Source organism: Hyla sarda, chromosome 7, assembly GCF_029499605.1.
Source record: "Hyla sarda isolate aHylSar1 chromosome 7, aHylSar1.hap1, whole genome shotgun sequence".
In the NCBI taxonomy this organism is placed as follows: domain Eukaryota; kingdom Metazoa; phylum Chordata; class Amphibia; order Anura; family Hylidae; genus Hyla; species Hyla sarda.
In genome coordinates this window covers 110,973,812-110,993,136 of record NC_079195.1, presented here as the reverse complement: position 1 = coordinate 110,993,136, position 19,325 = coordinate 110,973,812, and the positions used below count along the sequence as shown (strand labels likewise).

The 19,325-nt window shown below is 40.5% G+C and overlaps 1 protein-coding gene across 2 annotated transcripts in view; it reads left to right on the top strand.

The window, feature by feature from the left end:
- Positions 1-19,325, top strand: part of OIT3 (oncoprotein induced transcript 3) — a 66,247-nt gene that overhangs the window by 4,251 nt on the left and 42,671 nt on the right. Inside the window, exon 1 of one of the 2 annotated variants that reach the window (XM_056530451.1) lies at positions 16,664-16,913. The exons of the other annotated variant lie outside the window; for it this stretch is intronic. Coding sequence (XP_056386426.1) covers positions 16,856-16,913 — 58 coding nt within the window. The 5' untranslated portion in view covers positions 16,664-16,855. Of the gene's footprint in view, positions 1-16,663; positions 16,914-19,325 lie in introns of those variants that run through there. 2 annotated transcript variants of the gene reach the window in all.

Sequence of the window (19,325 nt, the reverse complement as noted above, 5' to 3'; positions counted from 1 at the left end):
AAGGACGGGAAGTCAAAAGCTTCCTCTGTTGATTTTCCTCCACAACAAGGATTAGGAAGGAAAAACCAGGCAACTTCGGGTACTAAGCTAGTTAGTAATAAAATTGAATCCAAAAAAGTCCTCATTCTTTGCTTCATGTAGGGTAACTTGATCAGTGGATCCTTCTTCCCTGGGTCTGTGTCTCTCCCGCATGGCCTTCTTATATGCTGCTTTTATCAAACTCTTCGGGTATCCTTTTTCCTCCAATCTATCTTTAATTGTCCGGCTCTGGATCTTAAAATCAGCAGTCTGTGCAATTGCGACTAACCCTAGGAAATTGACCGAAGGGAATGTTCTTCTTCCATTTCAAAAAATGGCAGCTGTTGTAATCTTAAAGACTATTACAGTCGACTTTCTTAAAAAAGGTTTTGGTGATGATCTTTTCCCCCTCGGAAGATATCACCACATCCAGGTATTCAACTGATACCTCAGAAGAAGGTTTCTGAGAAGACCAAGTTGCGGTCATTTGAATTGATACAGTCATGGCTGTAAATGTTGGCACCCCTTTGAAATGTTTCTAGAAAATGAAGTATTTCTCTAAGAAAAGGATTGCAGTAACACATGTTTTGCTATACACATGTTTATTCCCTTTGTGTGTATTGGAACTAAACCTATAAAGGAAGGGAAAAAAAGCTAATTGGACATAATGTCACAACATACTCCAAAAATTGGCCAGACAAAATTATTAGAACCCTTAACTTAATATTTGGTTGCACACCCTTTAGAAAAAATAACTGAAATCAGTCACCTCCTATAACCACCAATAAGCTTCTTACACCTCTCAGCCGGAATGTTGGACCACTCTTCCTTTGCAAACTGCTCCAGGTCTCTCTTATTGGAAGGGTGCTTTTTCCCAACAGGAATTTTTAGATCTCTTCACAGGTGTTCAGTAGGATTTAGATCTGGACTCATTGCTGGCCACATCAGAACTCTCCAGCGCTTTGTTGCCATCCATTTCTGGGTGCTTTTTGATGTATGTTTGGGGTAATTGTCCTGCTGGAAAACCCCAGCTCTTGGATGCAAGCCCAGCTTTCTGACACTGGGCTGTACAGTGCGACCCAAAATCCGTTGGGAATCCTCAGATTTCATGATGCCTTGCACACATTCAAGGCACCCAGTGCCAGAGGCAGCAAAACAACCCCAAGACATCATTGAACCTCCACCATATTTCACTGTAGGTACTGTGTTCTTTTCATTCTGTTTTCGGTAAACAGTAGAATTATGTGCTTTGCCAAAAAGCTCTATCTTGGTCTCATCTGTCCACAAGACGTTTTCCCAGAAGGATTTTAGCTTACTCAAGTTCATTTTGGCAAAATGTAGCCTTGCTTTTTTGTGTCTGTCAGCAGATGGATCCTCCTGGGTCTCTTGCCATAGCATTTCATTTAATTTAAATGTCGACTGATAGTTCGCGCTAACACTGATGCTCCCTGAGCCTGCAGGACAGCTTGAATATCTTTGGAACTTGTTTGGGGCTGGTTATTCACCATACAGACTATCCTGCGTTGACACCTTTTCATAAATTTTTCTCTTCTGTCCACACCCAGGGAGATTAGCTACAGTGCCATGGATTTCAAACTTCTTGATAATGTTGCGCACTGTGGACAAAGGCAAATCTAGATCTCTGGAGATGGACTTGTAACCTTGAGATTGTTGATATTTTTCCACAATTTTGGTTCTCAAGTCCTTCCGTTGTCCATGCTTAGTGTGGCACACACGTACACACAATGCAAAGACTAAGTGAACTTTTCTCCTTTTTATCTGCTTTCAGGTGTGATTTTTACATTGCGCACACCTGTTACTTGCCCCAGGTGAGTTTAAAGGAGAATCACATGCTTGAAACAATCTTATTTTTCCACAATTTTGAAAGGATGCCAATAATTTTGTCCAACCCATTTTTGGAGTTTGGTGTGACGTTATGTCCAATTTGCTTTTTTCCTCCCTTTTTTAGTTTAGTTCCAATACACAAAAAGGGAATAAACATGTGTATAGCAAAACATGTGTTACTGCAATCCTTTTCTGTGAGAAATACTAAATTTTCTAGAAAAATTTCCAGGGTGCCAACATTTACGGCCATGACTGTATGGTTCCCAAATGCCTCAAATTCTACTTCGGTGCCATCCCCAAGGAACAACAGGTCATCAATGAAACGGCGATATAATTTGATCTTTTCAGACCATGGGTTGTTCAAGTATATCAATTCGCGTATCAATTCAGTATATCAATATAAATTTGCAAAAGCCAGCGCGAAGCGCATCCCCATTGCGGTCCCTGTGCATTCAAGATACAGTTGAGTGTCAAATATAAAGAAATTGTGATGTAAAATGAAATCGATACTATCGATAATAAATTTATTTTGTTCTACAGGCAAAGTAGGGTCCCCTTCAAGGACGGAAATGACTGTGTCTATACCGAGGTTGTGGGGGATGTTGGAGTATAAGGCCATAATATCCAGGGTGGCCCACCTGTAGCCCTCCTTCCATTTGTAATCTTTTAATATTTTGATTAAAGTGGCTGTATCTTTTAGATACAATTTCAGATCCAAGACAAACCGTTGAAAGTGTACATCCACATATTCTGAAAGGTTGCAGGTTATGGATTCAATCCCTGAAATAATAGGGTGACCTGGGGGATTCACAAGGGACCTATGTACCTTTCGCAGGTGATAGAAAATTGACATCCGTGGATGTCTAACTATTAGAAAATCTCTCTCTTTTTGGTAATCACACCTGCAGATAACGCCATGCAGATAAAGCACACTACATGCATCAGAAAATTCCTTGGTAGGGTCTGATTAAAGGACCTGATAATAGCTTTCATAAGATAGAATCTTATTAGGTTCCGCAATGTAATCCTCCCGATCCTGGATGACTACCCCGCCCCCTTTATTGGCACTCCTAATCACTATATTCATGTTCTTGGAAAGAGACTTTAGTGCTTCGCTTTCATTCCTTGTTAAATTCTTCTGTATACTTACTCCTTCATTGATGGTCTTACATTTGGTGGATTCTAAGAAAGTCTCCAAGTGATTGCCTCTGTGGTGTAGAGGAAAAAAGGAAGATTTTCGGTTTAGATCAGTAGGAATGGGGGGGGGGGGGGGGGGGGCACAAAGTTGGACCCATGCTTGGTTCAGTCGAATTCATCTTAATAGGCCCCTTAGTTCCTCCATGTTCTTGAATGGAGAAATGGCGTTTTAAAGTAAGTTTTCTCTATCATATAGTTGAAATTTGTCAATTTTAGTATTAGGGCATTAGGACAAGCCTTAGTTTAGCAGATTACCTTCTGACAGTAGGTGAGTGGATAAATTAAAAATTCTTATTGTTTTGTTTTTCTTTGATTTGTTTAGCAAGCTGTTCCTTCTTTTTTTCTTCCCTTGCCCCTACATCCTCTTTTATGTCTTCTCTTTCTGGTTCCTTCCTCTTTTGTCTGACTGGTGTATAATAACTTGTTATTAGACAACGCCAGCGCTTCCTACCAGCACCCTCTCACTCTACTATCTTAGAGAAGTGCATTATATTTTTGGACCTGAGGAAGACACTCCTTGTGTGCCGAACAGGTCGTCCATATTGTCAAGAAGAAATTATTTATTGTCCTGTGCTGACCTGAGTATTTCCAATTTGTGACAACCCTCTAAGCAGCGCCTCCAAGACCATTCTTTTTTCCTGTTACTTGCATACTTCTGCTGGCCCTTATAGGGGAGTCCAGATCTGGTCCGAGTGTGGCAGCCATCCTTAAACCTACCCAATCCTTACTTACACTGGTCTCTTTGAGCCAGAACCCCTAGGAGCCGTGGGTCAGAGCTACTTCACCCAAATAGGTGATATATCACTTAGGTATATAGGTATATCACTTGGGGTGGAGGGTCACAACAAGTCGATATAGATTACAAGGGAGCACACCCCCCCCCCTGTTTTCTCTTTTCATCTCTCCCAAGATCGTGTATCAGAATAAAGTGAAGCTAGTACCAATTACTACCAGCACAAGTATTACTTTCTCTATGTAACGGTTACTCTGCGCCTGAAGTCCGGGGTGTTTTTCTTCTCCGTATACCTACCATATCTCCTGCTCCAGTGGATCTTGTATCATAGACTGGCACCCGGCGGCTGCACCGTCCACAGTCATCGATGATTGCTCTTATTAGCTGTTGTGTCTATCCACACAACAGGCCCAGGTGAGCGGTTACCCACAAAGGGCTCTCTCTCACCTATTTCAACTTTCCATTTGTGTTCAAACATATTGCGCTATCAGGAGCTCTGCTGTGTTTTTCCTATACAACTATATTCACTTCTCAAAATAGTGGAAGCTGTTCTAACTGCAGAAGGGGGCACCAACTCAATTTTATTTCTCTGGACAAAGAATACGATGTCCTAAAAGCTCCTATTGTTGCAATATGGGTATTCCAATATTTTTATCCATGTAAAGTATTCAATTTCACAGATTGTCCACTTGTGGGATACCAAGGGTACCATAAAAAGATTAAATGTATCACAGAGGGGTACACAATAATAAAATATAGCTTTTAATGGATACTTTAAAACAAAAAAAAACCACAACACACTTATACTTAGTGTAAGGACACTCTTAAAAAGGGGCACTGAGGACTAGTGCCCTGTCACAGGGAATGACAGACTATTGGGATGATATACGTCTGTATGAGGATTGTAAGGGAGAGTAGGGCCAGGACAGGTATAAAGTCCCTAGTTGACCCTAATGGGGAGATGTGGTGAGGTCTACCCCTACTCCCACAGGGACTGTCGGGGCACTCGCCCTAAAAAGAGTGACCCCTGCCCCGAACTACCCCTTGGACTACACCCTAGAAGTCCCTAGGTGATATAATTAACTTCCTTGCACTGGTATCACCCGACGCGTTTTTCCCACATCGGTGGCTTCCTCAGGCGTTAACCAGGCAAATAACAACAGTAGTTTAAAATTACACAAGGAAAACAAAAAGTGGTATCACCATTAAATACAGGGGTGCATAAGGAAATAAATCACACACGGTGTATTAAACAACATAAAGTTAATACACCGTGTGTGATTTATTTCCTTATGCGCCCCTGTATTTAATGGTGATACCACTTTTTGTTTTCCTTGTGTAATTTTAAACTACTGTTGTTATTTGCCTGGTTAACCCCTGAGGAAGCCACCGATGTGGGAGAAACTCGTCGGGTGATACCAGTGCAAGGAAGTTAATTATATCACCTAGGGACTTCTAGGGTGTAGTCCAAGGGGTAGTTCGGGGCAGAGGTCGCTCTTTTTAGGGCGAGTGCCCCGGCAGTCCCTGTGGGAGTAGGGGTAGACCTCACCACATCTCCCCATTAGGGTCAACTAGGGACTTTATACCTGTCCTGGCCCTACTCTCCCTTACAATCCTCATACAGACGTATATCATCCCAACAGTCTGTCATTCCCTGTGACAGGGCACTAGTCCTCAGTGCCCCTTTTTAAGGGTGTCCTTACACTAAGTATAAGTGTGTTGTGGTTTTTTTTGTTTTAAAGTATCCATTAAAAGCTATATTTTATTATTGTGTACCCCTCTGTGATACATATAAAGTATTCCCTTCCTTCCTACACTCATTCCTAAGGCAAATCATTTATTTATTTGTGATGAAGTTAACAAAACAGTACACACTGCAAATACTTCATTCCCAGGGCACTACAGAGGTGATGGATTGCTTTGTTAATCTACCTATCTTTAAAGGGGTACTCCGGTGGAAATATTTTTTTTTTTAAATCAACTGGTGCCAGAATGTTAAACAGATTTGTAAATTACTTCTATTAAAAATCTTTATCCTTCCAGTACTTTTTAGCAGCTGTATGCTACAGAGGAAATTCTTTGCTTTTTGAATTTATTTTTTGTCTTGTCCACAGTTCTCTCTGCTGACACCTGATGCCCGTATCAGGAACTGTCCAGAGCAGGAGAAAATCCCCATAGCAAACCTATGCTACTCTGGATAGTTCCTGACACGGACAGAGGTGCACTGTGGATAAGACAAAAAAGAAATTCAAAAGCAAAGAATTTCCTCTGTAGCATACAGCTGCTAATAAGTACTGGAAGGATTAATATTTTTTTTATAGAAGTAATTTACATATCTGTTTAACTTTCTGGCACCAGTTCATTTAAAAAGTAAAAAAAAAGTTTTCCACCGGAGTACCCCTTTAACTGTAATGGTCTATTCACATGGCAGAATTTCCGCTTGCAGAACTCCGCCTCAAATTAAAGCCCATAGACTTCTATGGGATTCCACACTCCCATTCACATTTCTGAATTTTCACTAGCAGAAGTCTATGGGCTTTAATTTGAGGCAGAATTCCGCAAGAATTCTGCTGTGTGAATAGACCCTTACTAGTGGGTGTGGAAGAGTCTTGCTGTTTGGACATCTACTGGTCACTATATCAAAAGGTAGTGTGACTGCTTAAGGGTCTATTCACACGGCAGAATTTCCACACATTCACACCAATTCCGCTTCTGCATTGGTTGGTTTCTGGCTTGTGCGGAATCCGCAAATGTTGAAGTTCAGAAGTGTGAATGGGAGTGCCGAATCCCGTAGAGGTCTATTGGGCTTTAATTTGAGGAGGAATCCGCATGTAGAAATTCTGCCATGTGAATAGACCCCAAGGGTGTCTGTCATCTTTATTTTTGATATGGTGTAATACTACTTGTGGCCTACAGGTGCCTCTGTGGAAATATCATTCTAAACTGTTATTTGGCCATTTGCTTGAGCACATTATTAATGAGACCGGCTGATGATAAAGTAATAAACTCATTTGTAAAGTATTTGGCTGTGAATGTACACTGAGGTTAGGCAGCTTGTGCCTTACTGGAAACTAGTGGGGGTTCCTGTAATATCTGTGCTACATTGATAAATTATATTCATTTTGGCAAAACTGACAGGTTGTTTACAAGATGTAAGGTCTGAAATGTCCTTGACTGGATAACCACTGGTAGGAAATGTAGTGTTATCTCTTATACACAACATCGTTCAAATGAGGCCCCCTATACATCATGTTTAACAGGTGACTGTCTGAATTTATTTGTAGCCAGTTCAGCGGGTTAGCATGACCTAATCTTGGAATGCTAAGCATTCTAGTTGTTTTTGTTTGAAATTTTTTGTTACTGGTAGTTACTCTTGATCTTTTCTGTGATTCATAGTTTTTATTTAAAGGGGTACTTTTTTTTAAAATCAACTGATGCCAGAAAGTTAAAGGGGTACTCCGGTGGAAAACTTTTTTTTTTTTAAATCAACTGGCGCCAGAAAGTTAAACAGATTTGTAAATTACTTCTATTAAATCCTTCCAGTATTTATTAGCGGTTGTATACTACAGAGGAAATTCTTTTCTTTTTGGATCTCTTTTCTGTCACGACCACAGTGCTCTCTGCTGACACCTCTGTCCATTCTAGGAACTGTCCAGATCCAGGTACTGTCCAATCCCCATAGCATATGTTTCCTATGGGGATTTTCTCCTGCTCTGGACAGTTCCTGACAGAGGTTTCAGCAAAGAGCACTGTGGTCATGACAGAAAAGAAATCCAAAAAGAAAAGAATTTCCTCTGTAGTGTATAGCCGCTAATAAGTACTGAAAGGATTAAGATTTTTTTAATAGAAGTAAATTCCAAATCTGTTTTAACTTTCTGGCATCAGTTGATTTAAAAATAAATAAATAAATAAATAAATAAAAGTTTTCCACCGGAGTACCCCTTTAAGCAGATTTGTAAATTACTTCTATTAAAAAATCTTAATCCTTCCAGTACTTCTTAGCAGCTGTATACTACAGAGCAAATTATTTTCTTTTTGGATTTCTTTTCTGTCACGACCACAGTGCTCTCCGCTGACACCTCTGTCCATTTTAGCAACTGTCCAGAGCAGCATATGTTTGCTATGGAGATTTTTTCCTTCTCTGGACAGTTCCTAAAATGGACAGTTCCTAAAATGGACAGAGGAGTCACATACAAAAAGTTCACATACAGAATGAATCCTATATTTTACAAACAGTAAAGGATCACAACAATTAAAGGAATTACTACATATTTACAGTGGAGTTTTGGCCAATAGAGCACTATCGTCATGACAGAAAAGAAATCCAAAGAAATCCAAAAAGAAAATAATTTCTTCTGTAGTATCCAGCCGCTAATAAGTACTGGAAGGATTAAGATTTTGTAGTAGAAGTCATTTACAAATCTGTTTGACTTTCTGGCATTGATTTAAAAAAAAAAAAAAAAAAAAAGTTTTCCACCGGAGTACCCCTTTAGGAGAGGATATATACAGTCATGGCCGTAAATGTTGGCACCCCTGAAATTTTTCTAAAAAATGAAGTATTTCTCAAAGAAAAGCATTGCAGTAACACATGTTTTGCTATACACATGTTTATTCCTTTTGTGTGTATTGGAACTAAACCAAAAAAGGGAGGAAAAAAGCAAATTGTACATAATATCACACCAAACTCCAAAAATGGGCCGGGTAAAATGATTGGCACCCTTAACTTAATATTTGGTTGCACACCCTTTGGAAAAATAACTGAAATGAGTCACTTCCTATAACCATCAATAAGCTTCTTACACCTCTCAGACAGAATGTTGGACTACTCTTCCTTTGCAAACTGCTCCAGGTCTCTCTTATTGGAAGGGCGCCTTTTCCCAACAGCAATTTTTAGATCTCTCTACAGGTCTTCAATGGGATTTAGATCTGGACTCATTGCTGCCACTTCGGAACTCTCCAGCGCTTTGTTGCCATCCATTTCTGGGTGCTTTCTGACATATGTTTGGGGGTCATTGTCCTGCTGGAAGCCCCAAGATCTCGGATGCAAACCCAGCTTTCTGACACTTGGCTTTACAGTGTGACCCAAAATCCGTTGGTAATACTCAGATTTCATGATGCCTTGCACACATTCAAGGCACCCAGTGCCAGAGGCAGCAAAACAACCCCAAAACATCATTGAACCTCCACCATATTTCACTGTAGGTATTGTGTTCTTTTCTTTGTAGGCCTCATTCCATTTTCGGTAAACAGTAGAATGATGTGCTTTACCAAAAAAAGCTCTATCTTGGTCTCATCTGTCCACAAGACATTTTCCCAGAAGGATTTTGGCTTACTCAAGTTCATTTTGGCAAAATGTAGTCTTGCGTTTTTATGTCTCTGTGTCAGCAGTGAGGTCTTCCTGGGTTGCCATAGTGTTTCATTTAATTTAAATGTCGACGGATAGGTCCCACTGACACTGATGCTCCCTGAGCCTGCAGGACAGCTTGAATATCTTTGGAACTTGTTTGGGGTTGCTTATCCACCATCCGGACTATCCTGCGTTGACACCTTTCATCCATTTTTCTCTTCCGTCCACGCCCAGGGAGATTGGCTACAGTGCCATGGGTTGCAAACTTCTTGATAATGTTGCGCACTCTGGCCAAAGCCAAATCTAGATCTCTGGAGATGAACTTGTCACTTTGAGATTGTTGATATTTTTCCACAATTTTGGTTCTCAAGTCCTCAGACAGTTCTCTTCTCCTCTTTCTGTTGACCATGCTTAGTGTGGCACACACAGACACACAATGCAAAGACTAAGTGAACTTCTCTCCTTTTTATCTGCTTCCAGGTGTGATTTTTACATTGGCCACACCTGTTACTTGCCCCAGGTGAGTTTAATTCCACAATTTTTAAAGGATACCAATAATTTTGTCCAGCCCATTTTTGGAGTTTGGTGTGACATGTCCAATTTGCTTTTTTCCTCCCTTTTTTGGTTTAGTTCCAATACACAAGAAGGGAATAAACATGTGTATAGCAAAACATGTGTTTTCTGTGAGAAATACCTAATTTCCTAGAAAAATTTCTGGGGTGCCAACCTTTATGGCCATGACTGTAGCTATATAGGAAATGTTAGAAAGAACCAAAGCATTGTGTTCTGAGCCACGTCGTGGTTAGGTATTTGTTCTGAACAATCCCAAAATGGACACTTTTTTTCATTTCCAACATTCATTTTTGTGGTGTCTTTTCCAAAAATAGTGAACATATTTAAAAATGACTACTCTGTGTATTCCAATATTAAAGGAGTACTGCAGCCATACATACTTATCCCCTATCCACTGGGACCCCCGAGATCTCCCGTATGGGGACCCGGCATTACCGCGGCTAATGCTCATGTTGTCGACCTCACTGAGGACAACGACACGCCCTCTCCATACAGCTCTATGGGAGAGGCGGGGATTCTAGAATGCTGCATCTTCACCTCTCTCATAGAGATACATGGACGGGCTGCAGCCGACACGCCTGCTACACGAGAGAGCTGCGTCAGAGTTGGGGCCCTGTACAGGAGATCACAGGGGGTCCCACCGTTCGGACCCCCTGCGATCAGACACTTATCCCCTATCCAGTGGATAAGGGATAAGTGTCTATGGCTGTAGCTCTCCTTTAATCATGTTTTCTTTCTCCTCACGTTTTCAAAGGTCCCTCGTGCTGCTTTAAAATTATCGGAGAGTTCATTTTTACACCCCTTTTGGGGGTTTTCATTCCATTTTAGTTTTTTTCGTGCCAAAATCTTAGGTTAGGCGTCAAATTGTAAATCTTGGAAAATTTGGGCGGGAACAAGCTTGTTTACGTAACATTTGATCAATACACTATTCGTATCCAGACTAGTTATATCTGTGTGGATGAATCATGTCTGAAGAAAAATAGATATAGATATCAGTATTGATCATGATGTCTAAAGGGTTAATGGTCGCAATGTATATGTATACATGTATGTGGCTGTTCGCTAATTACCAGGGTCCAGTGACTTACATTTATGTTGTGTGTCCTCTAGGGGTTAAATGTAAGTGCATGTGCAGTGACTGTGTAGTCAGGTAGTACAACCTGGCCTGGAATTTTTTAGTGAGACAACCATGATGACCGATGTTATATTGCAAAGAGGTGGAGCTTAAAAAGTTTCCTTTTTATAATTTGCCACAAATTAATATTCAAATTTCAATAATTGAGTAACTATCGCTCCTCCCCCCCCCCCCCTTTTCTCATGTAAAATGAAAATAACTGCATGCACGGCTCCTCCTTCTCCTCGATGCAGGCTCCGGACTGTTCCCTCTACAGGCAGCGACAGTGTCTGGTGCATCCAGTAGGGGCCTCATGAGGTCTGTCAATTTAGGGCTAAGTCTCCACTTGTTTTTTTTTCTGGCAGTTTTTGGAAAACTGCCAGTGGAGTATTTGAGCCAAAGTCAGAAGTGGATCCATAAGGGAGAAGTCCTTCCTTTATATGTCCTATTCCTTTTGAATACATTTCTGACTTTGGCTCAAAAACTGCAGTGACAGTATTCCAAAAACTGCCAGTGGAAGCTTAGCCTAAGGGTTCGTGCACGCCGCTGATCCTGCTCCCCTTCAATCCCTGACATGCATCACCTATTAAAGGGCTCTCTGCCCTCCTTTCCTTGCCTGAGCAATACTGTAGTTTCTGTAAGCGAAGGTGTTATCTGCTGTGTTCCCACATTCCAGTTCTCTGACCCATGCCTGTTTCTGACGTCTCTACCGGACTCCCCTCTGTTCCAGTTTAGCCTCTCCAGGGTATCATCTCAGACTGTCTGACTTTGCCTCTATATGCTGGCAAGCTTGTTCCACCAAGCTGCACTGAGCTATTCAACTCTGCTGTTTTAACAGCACCAGCTCTTCTAAACCACCTGGTTAGCCCTGCTGCATCTGATTCCGCCTGCTGTGTTCTCATTTTAGTGTCAGGTCGCACTCACCTACCTGTATCTAGGGGGTTTGGCTCCAGACTGTTCTGGCCTGCTCGGCCAGCTTTCACTTACCAGGAGCACTTTTGTGGCAGCGACCTAGTGTTTCCCTGCAGCTTAGACCAGCTTCCGCATCCTGGAGCGGGACAATGGGTGAAAACCAGGGGAATACATAGGCTATGTTCATAAGGCATAATTTCTGCTCAGAAAACTGCATGAATTTATAGCCAATCCACTTCATTGGAATTCCTGCAGCAGAAATTCTGCTTTGAGAATGGGACAGCGGAATCACGTTGAAGTGTATTGGCTATAAATGAATGCAGAATTTTCATGCCGAATTCCATGCAGAAATTCTTGCGTGTGAACAAAGCTTTGGCCCTACGCCAAACCAGTATGAATTTCTGATAAAACAACAACTATTTATAACCTTTAAAGGAGGTTCTCTAATTGAGATTAACACTTCCTTGGACTACAGTTATGTACATATGTTTTGGTTTAAACAACTGCCGTTAGGGGTTTCTGTCTCTTTAAATTTGCAAACAAACCCTGGTAACCAAGTCTTTTTGGCCCAGCAACTTGGTATTTTGGACCCACTTGCTAAGGGGATTGGGTAAGAGTGGGGTTCTCCCCTGCTCTGCTCCCTGCTGTACCTCAGCGCAGTGTATCAGCCAGCTTTCACCAGTGTTAGACAGCTTGCAGTCGTTTCAGAAGAGCAGCATTTCTGTGCACACTGACAAGCAATACAATGCTCTATAATTATTTATATGCAAAATAGTTTCTCATTTTTCATTTTATGAACTTATTTTTGTGTATTTGCACCATATAGGTTACACATTACTGCTTTGGGGTTAAAATAAAATAAAAGCATGCACTTTGGGCACAAAGCTGTGCAAATGTAAAAAAAAATATGTTTTTTGCCACAAAATGAAGGTATTTCTTGTGTACTAGCACCATATAAGTTCCACATGGCTGCATTAGAGCTATATGGAGCAAGCACATTAGGCACAAAGCTTTGCAAATGTAAAATTGTTTGTGCAGATCTCATGACAAGGAGGAGGAAAGGAGCTAGTCATGCTCCTGAAGAAATGCCCCCAGCCTTCAAGAGAAGTGCAAAAAGACTGAGCATAATAATCCATAGATCAAAAGGTATTTTACACACACACACACACACACACACACACACACACACACACACATATATATACATATATATACATATATATATATATATATATATATATATATATATATATATATACTGTATAACAGTCCTATTATTATGCACACAGGTCTTAGGGAACATTACTACACGGACTTGAGCTTTTTTTAAAGTAAGTAATGTTTTCTTTTTAATTTCTAGTTACCTCAGAAAGTACTCCCTGCTCCCTGTCATACACATTAGATACATGTGTTCATCCTATACACATCAAATGTGTAAACGGTACACTGACTGTCTGGAACTCTTGATAGTTAATGGTTTGGTGGCCCAAATATATGGAACTCTAATCTACTTAATCTCACCAGGGTTTGGCCTAAAGACTTAAGTTGAACTTAAATTGTACCTGTCATTAGCAAAAACTTTTTATATAATGCAGAAAATAACAGTTGATATATTTGTAATATACATTGGTTAAAAAAATGTGTATATTTTGTCCCGGCAGCTATTGCCCATGTGTCTCTATGAGAAGACAAAATACAGGAAGTGTGGGCGGACAAGCAGGGCTCTGTACACTGAGGCTCTGTGACATGCTCTCGGCTCACACAGCAGGCTGACTGACAACCAGGAGCCTGCACAGAGCTCTGCTTGTTCCACCCACACTTCCTGTATTTGGTCTTCTCACAGAGACACACAGGAAATAGCTGTAGGGACAGCATTTTTCACCCAAAAGTATACACATTTTTTTTTTCTCATTAAAAACTTTTAGTGAAAATAGAACAGGAATACATTTCATAAAACAGCGTCAATTGCAAAACAAACAATACAGCTTCATCGAAAAAGAGCAATCTCAATTAAACTAAAGCATTAAGACTCACATCATAGTGCTATATCATGGTTAGGGCACATCTATCTGAATGAGGCCTTATATCACAAATCAATAGGCATAGCTCTATCACTGAATGAAAGTCCTAACATGGAGAACTATGGAGTAGAGGTATACACATTTTTTAACCAATTTATATTACGGATATAAATATAATGGTATTATCTTCAATATATAAACATTTTTTGCTAATGACAGGTACACAGGACCTCTTTCCTTGGTTGAACAGTTTGCAGACATTTCACTGTTCCACAGAGTGGAGGAACTTATTGCGACTATTGTCGCAAGTTAAATCCCAATACACTGGGGAGGTGTAGGTGGAGTTTTAAAAGTCTTGTACATACCGATCCATTCATTATTCCAGAATAGCCAATTCTTAGTGTCGCCCTGTATTTCTTGGTTGGATTTCCCTCCCTGGTGGATGCTGGCATAAATGAACAATAACAGATATAAGAGGACGCTAGTTTCCCCTTTCTCCCACCCTTCTCCCTTTTGTTTCTTTGTCTTTGTCCCTCTTAAACCCTTTGTTTATACTTATAGATCGCTGTTATTGTTGTGTAACATAATTGCTTACTTGTTCTTGTCTTTGTTTTTTTCTTCTGGGCTTCTTGTCCATATATTTTCTACTTGAGGATCAAGAAAACACCTTTCTGCTGTGTATAGTCTTGGATCGGCATTTGTCTCAAGAGGATTCCCTTCTAATTGACTGCAATATGCACTTTATGTATCATACTTACTTGTGCACAATATACAGTATTGTATGTACCTTTTCAATTAATGTACACGTAGAGGGTTGACCAGTTCATATATTACAATATATATATTTTTATGTACTTCATTATTTTTTGTTCACGCAGTGTGACACTGAGCATGTTTGGCACTTTATCACGTTTATGGAACTTTTTCTTATTTTTTTCCTTTATTGCTGCATTATTTGTCGTGAGGTTTGTCCACTTAGGGGAGTGTCACCGGTAACATATGTTGTGGAGTATTTGCCGCGGCATATTTTTCTACCCATTGAAGTCAATGGGTAGCAAAGTCAGATATATAAAATAGGCAACAAATATAGCATGTGTTACCTACCCTTACTCTGTATATGTGTTATCTTGGTCTGGCTGAACGGCTGGGCTTGTGTCCTGCATGCACTGCCGATCGGGGTGTAACCTTGGTGATGCTACATCACGTTGCCCATCAGCATTATTATGCCTTTTTTTATTTATCTTTTGCTGCACATAGACTTTCCTTATTTGGTGGGGATCCTTCTAACTTGTGGGGCATTAGCTTGTTCAGCGCTGTAATGACTGGGACATAGTTGTATCCCCTTTTCCAGGTCTATGGGACAGCGAGGTTACTTTGGAGAACGTAGTCACCTTATTTGTTTGTGATTCCTGGTGAATTTAATTGTGGCAGTGAAGTGGACTTCTGGGTGTGAACAGGCAATGTGCATATTTGTAACTGTGTCTGCTTTGTGCACCATTTATTTTTCATTTTGTGCTCTATCAGATGTACACATACCTCTTTTTTCGGTTATATGCTTGTATGGTCATTATATATTGTTGTACCCTGCAATGTATCATCTGAATGCTGCTTTGTCCATATTTTATAATTACATTTCATTTGTGTTTACTGATCTAATAAAGATTTTATATTTAGCATGACTTTAGTGTCTAATGCAGTTTTTGTAGGAGTCTGATTGTTCATAAGTTCATAAGAACTTATTAGGTAAATGATTGTTTCTGTAATAGCCATTATTTTTTAAACCAGAAAAACTGGGAATTAGGAAAAAGAACATTGTATCCCCCAGGAAGTAACAATTCTGGAACAATTTTCTTTAGAGTTCCATGTTATGCTATTCATCTGTTATTCTCACTAGAAATGTGAGGATGGGGAGAAGGCGGGGACATTCTAACAGCTGCAATACCAAGCCCCACCCACCGCACCACCACCACCACCGCGCTCTCCGGCTTGTACAGGCCACGGCTCTGCTAATGCGCATTTTGTACTCGACCAGCTGACGAAATGTCCTTTACAGGAGCAGAGCTGGGACCCTGTACAGGAGATTGCGGGGGTTCCAGTGTTAGAGACCCCCCAACCCCCCCACCTCCGCGTTGAGACACTTATCCCCTATCCTGCGCAAGAAAGGAAATACATTTTTTTTTTTGTTAGACATCTTTAACCTCATATATACTGCTGTGTAGGTCCGTCTTCTAATTCTATGAGAGAAAGCACTGTAGGCTTCTCACAACATGAGAGCAGTATCCTCTCTATACACGTTCTCTTTTCCATGATTTCTTTATTGTGCCTACAGGTATATCCATCCCTGACAAGAATATTTTTAAAGATTTTTTTTTTAAAGCCATAAAACCAAGTCATTTTGACAAGGAAGCCGGATGGCTGAACACACTATAAGGATTTATCTTAATGCGTAACTAAATCATGCAGCTATATATGAAATTCAGGATCATTGCACACTACCTTAGGTGCAAAAATGAAAATTTTATTATTGCTTTCAGCTGTCATTTACAAGATAGACAAATCTATCTTGCATGATATCCACTGTGCACCCAAGGCCAGCTTTAATATTTAGAGCACACAATAAGGATTATGGTAATGATTTAAACCTCCATATTCTTTTCTTCTATAAGGCCATTTATGGACCATCGCTATTCTAAATAAGCATGTGACTTAGGTCAGGATGAACGGAAGGGCTGACTTCAGCTAATGACCTGTCTCCTGAGTGTCCCATCTCAGGGTTCCCTTGCGGATAACAATGTATCATTTCGAGAATTCCAGCTTGTGAAGACAATGAGAGGATGAGACATCAGGATCAATCAGTAAAAATATCCTTGTTTACAAGGCAGATCCGTGCTGGAGGGGTCAGAGGTTGGGCCCATTTCATCCTCTTCCTTCTGATAATGTGTCCACCGAAAATGATAACATAGAGGTCATAGTGATAAATAAAGAAAAACAAGATCATCTGTTCCTCAGAGGCAGAGAGGACACAGACTATCTGACAACGTTCCTTACAAAGAGATCTAGGTTTTGGTCTTCAGTTTACACTTGGATCTTTAATAATGCTTTTTCTCCTGAGCTTCTGTTTCTACCTCAGATTTATTGAAGTGACCCCCTTGGGTGAGTATCATTATATGTCCTAAGTACTTTTATAACGCAGAACTGTACAATCATTTCCCATAACCAAATATATACTAAAGATCCAATCAATGTACGCTCTGTGTATATGTGTTTGTCCTATAATGCTCATTATATAGTTTCATATCTGATTGAAAGTTTTGCTACAATGAAAACCAACTGGTTTTTGCCAACGGACCGTGATAATAGCCACTATTGCCTTATATAGGCATATTGTGGTTTTCCCTTATTAAAAATGCTGGATAATGATGCCATAATGCATATCATGGGGCAAACTCCTTAAAAAATGATTGGGGTACAATAAAAATTGTCTGGACAGTCTATAAATTCCTCTTTTTGGGGTTGTGAACAGTGTGCGAGCCCTTTCTATATCAAGAAACTCTCGTATACTCAAGATGATTTCTACTTCAATGGTTTATACTATATGTATATTTATAACAACAAAAAAAAAGGAGAAAAAGACGGGGCACATACCTGGAAATCCTGCTGCAACGATTTATTCAAGTTCGGTCAGAACATAGATAGGACATCTCCCCAAGATGCGAGCAGAGCTGGAGGGCAGGAGCCTGTACCAATCCGGGTGCACGCTCCTGCCCTCCAGCACTGCTCGCATCTTGGGGAGATGTCCTATCTACGTTCTGACCGAACAGCAGGATTTCCAGGTGTGTGCTCCGTCTTTTTCTCCTTTTTTTTGTTGTTATATTCCACATACCTACTTACGTGAAGCACTCCCTATTTTCCTGGTCTGCTAAGGACTGATACTCCCACCCTGTTGCCTGTCAGCTATATTTATTGGAATCCACGCAGGCGGTGCCTGGTCTTTCTTGCTAGTTTATATATGTATATTTATGTTGATACAATGCATTTTGATGCAGATTTTGGTTAGATTGGATTTTGTAAAACCTAAAGGGTAGCTATAATATATGCAAGACCCTTTTTAGCAATGTTTGAAAACACAGCCTTAGGCAACATTTGCATGATAAATATTTTGGTCAGTATTTTAATTATGTATTTTTAAGCAAAGCTAGAAGTGCAATTAACCTAAAGAAAAGCTAAGATGGAAAGATACTGATGCAAAATACTAATACTAAGATTCCTTGAATCTCTGGGTGGGAGGGGAGGGGGTGGGGGTATTGGTTGTACAGAATCAATGTACAGTAATTGCTTTGGGTATCAGCCAAAGGTCAAATATAATGTTTGTATAAGCCAACAATTGGTTCCTAATTTAAGTATATATATATATATATATATATATACACTTTTTTTTTTACATTCACTTTAAAGGGGTATTCCGAGCAAAAACATCTTATCCCCTATCGAAAGGATAGGGGATAAGATGTCTGATCGTGGGGGGGCCCACTGCTGGGACCCCCGCAATCTCCCTGCAGCAGCCGGCATTCTATGCGTAGCTGCGTCTGCAGTTTCGGAAACCGCCGGGCTTCCGAGATGGGGACGTGATGTCAAACCACGCCCCTTCCATTCATTTCTATGGGAGGGGGTGTAGCGGCCGCAGCACCTCCTCCCATAGACATGAATGGAGGGGGCGTGGTGTGACGTCACATCCCTGTCTCAGAAGCCCGTCGGTTTCCAAAACTGCAGATGCAGCTACGCATAGAATGCGGGCTGCTGCAGGGAGATCTCGGGGGGTCCCAGTGGCAGGCCCCCGCGATCGGACATCTTATCCCTTATCCTTTCGATAGGGGATAAGTTTTTGCCCGGAATACCCTTTTAAATACATTTAAAGGCCACAGACACCTCTGACATCTTTTTTTTATTACTGCATTATATTTTTTCAAATGGTCAGTATTAAAATGTTGTTCATTTTTTCCCCTGCAGCTGTCCTGTAGCTGTAATATGCTGGCCTTAAAGCACAGTATTTAAAGGACATATCTACCTAAACTTCTAGAATAATACACAAATATTGCAGCTCTAAATGGCTCTAAGACAGACTTTAACTAATATTTTTCTCAATATGCTATTACATGTTGCAGTAGTAGTACCTTCATTGTATACTACAGCATAGTATCTTTTGCTTTTTCATAAAAAGGGATTTTCAGTCTCATGTACACTGCTCAAAAAAATTAAGGGAACACTTAAACAACACAATGTAACTCCAAGTCAATCACACTTCTGGGAAATTACACTGTCCACTCAGGAAGCAACACTGATTGACAATCAATTTCACATGCTGTTGTGCAAATGGAACAGACAACAGGTGGAAATTATAGTCAATTAGCAAGACACCCCCATTAAAGGAGTGGTTCTGCAGGTGGTGACCACAGACCACTTCTCAGTTCCTATGCTTCCTGGCTGATGTTTTGGTCACTTTTTAATGCTGGTGGTGCTTTCACTCTAGTGGTAGCATGAGACGGAGTCTACAACCCACACAAGTGG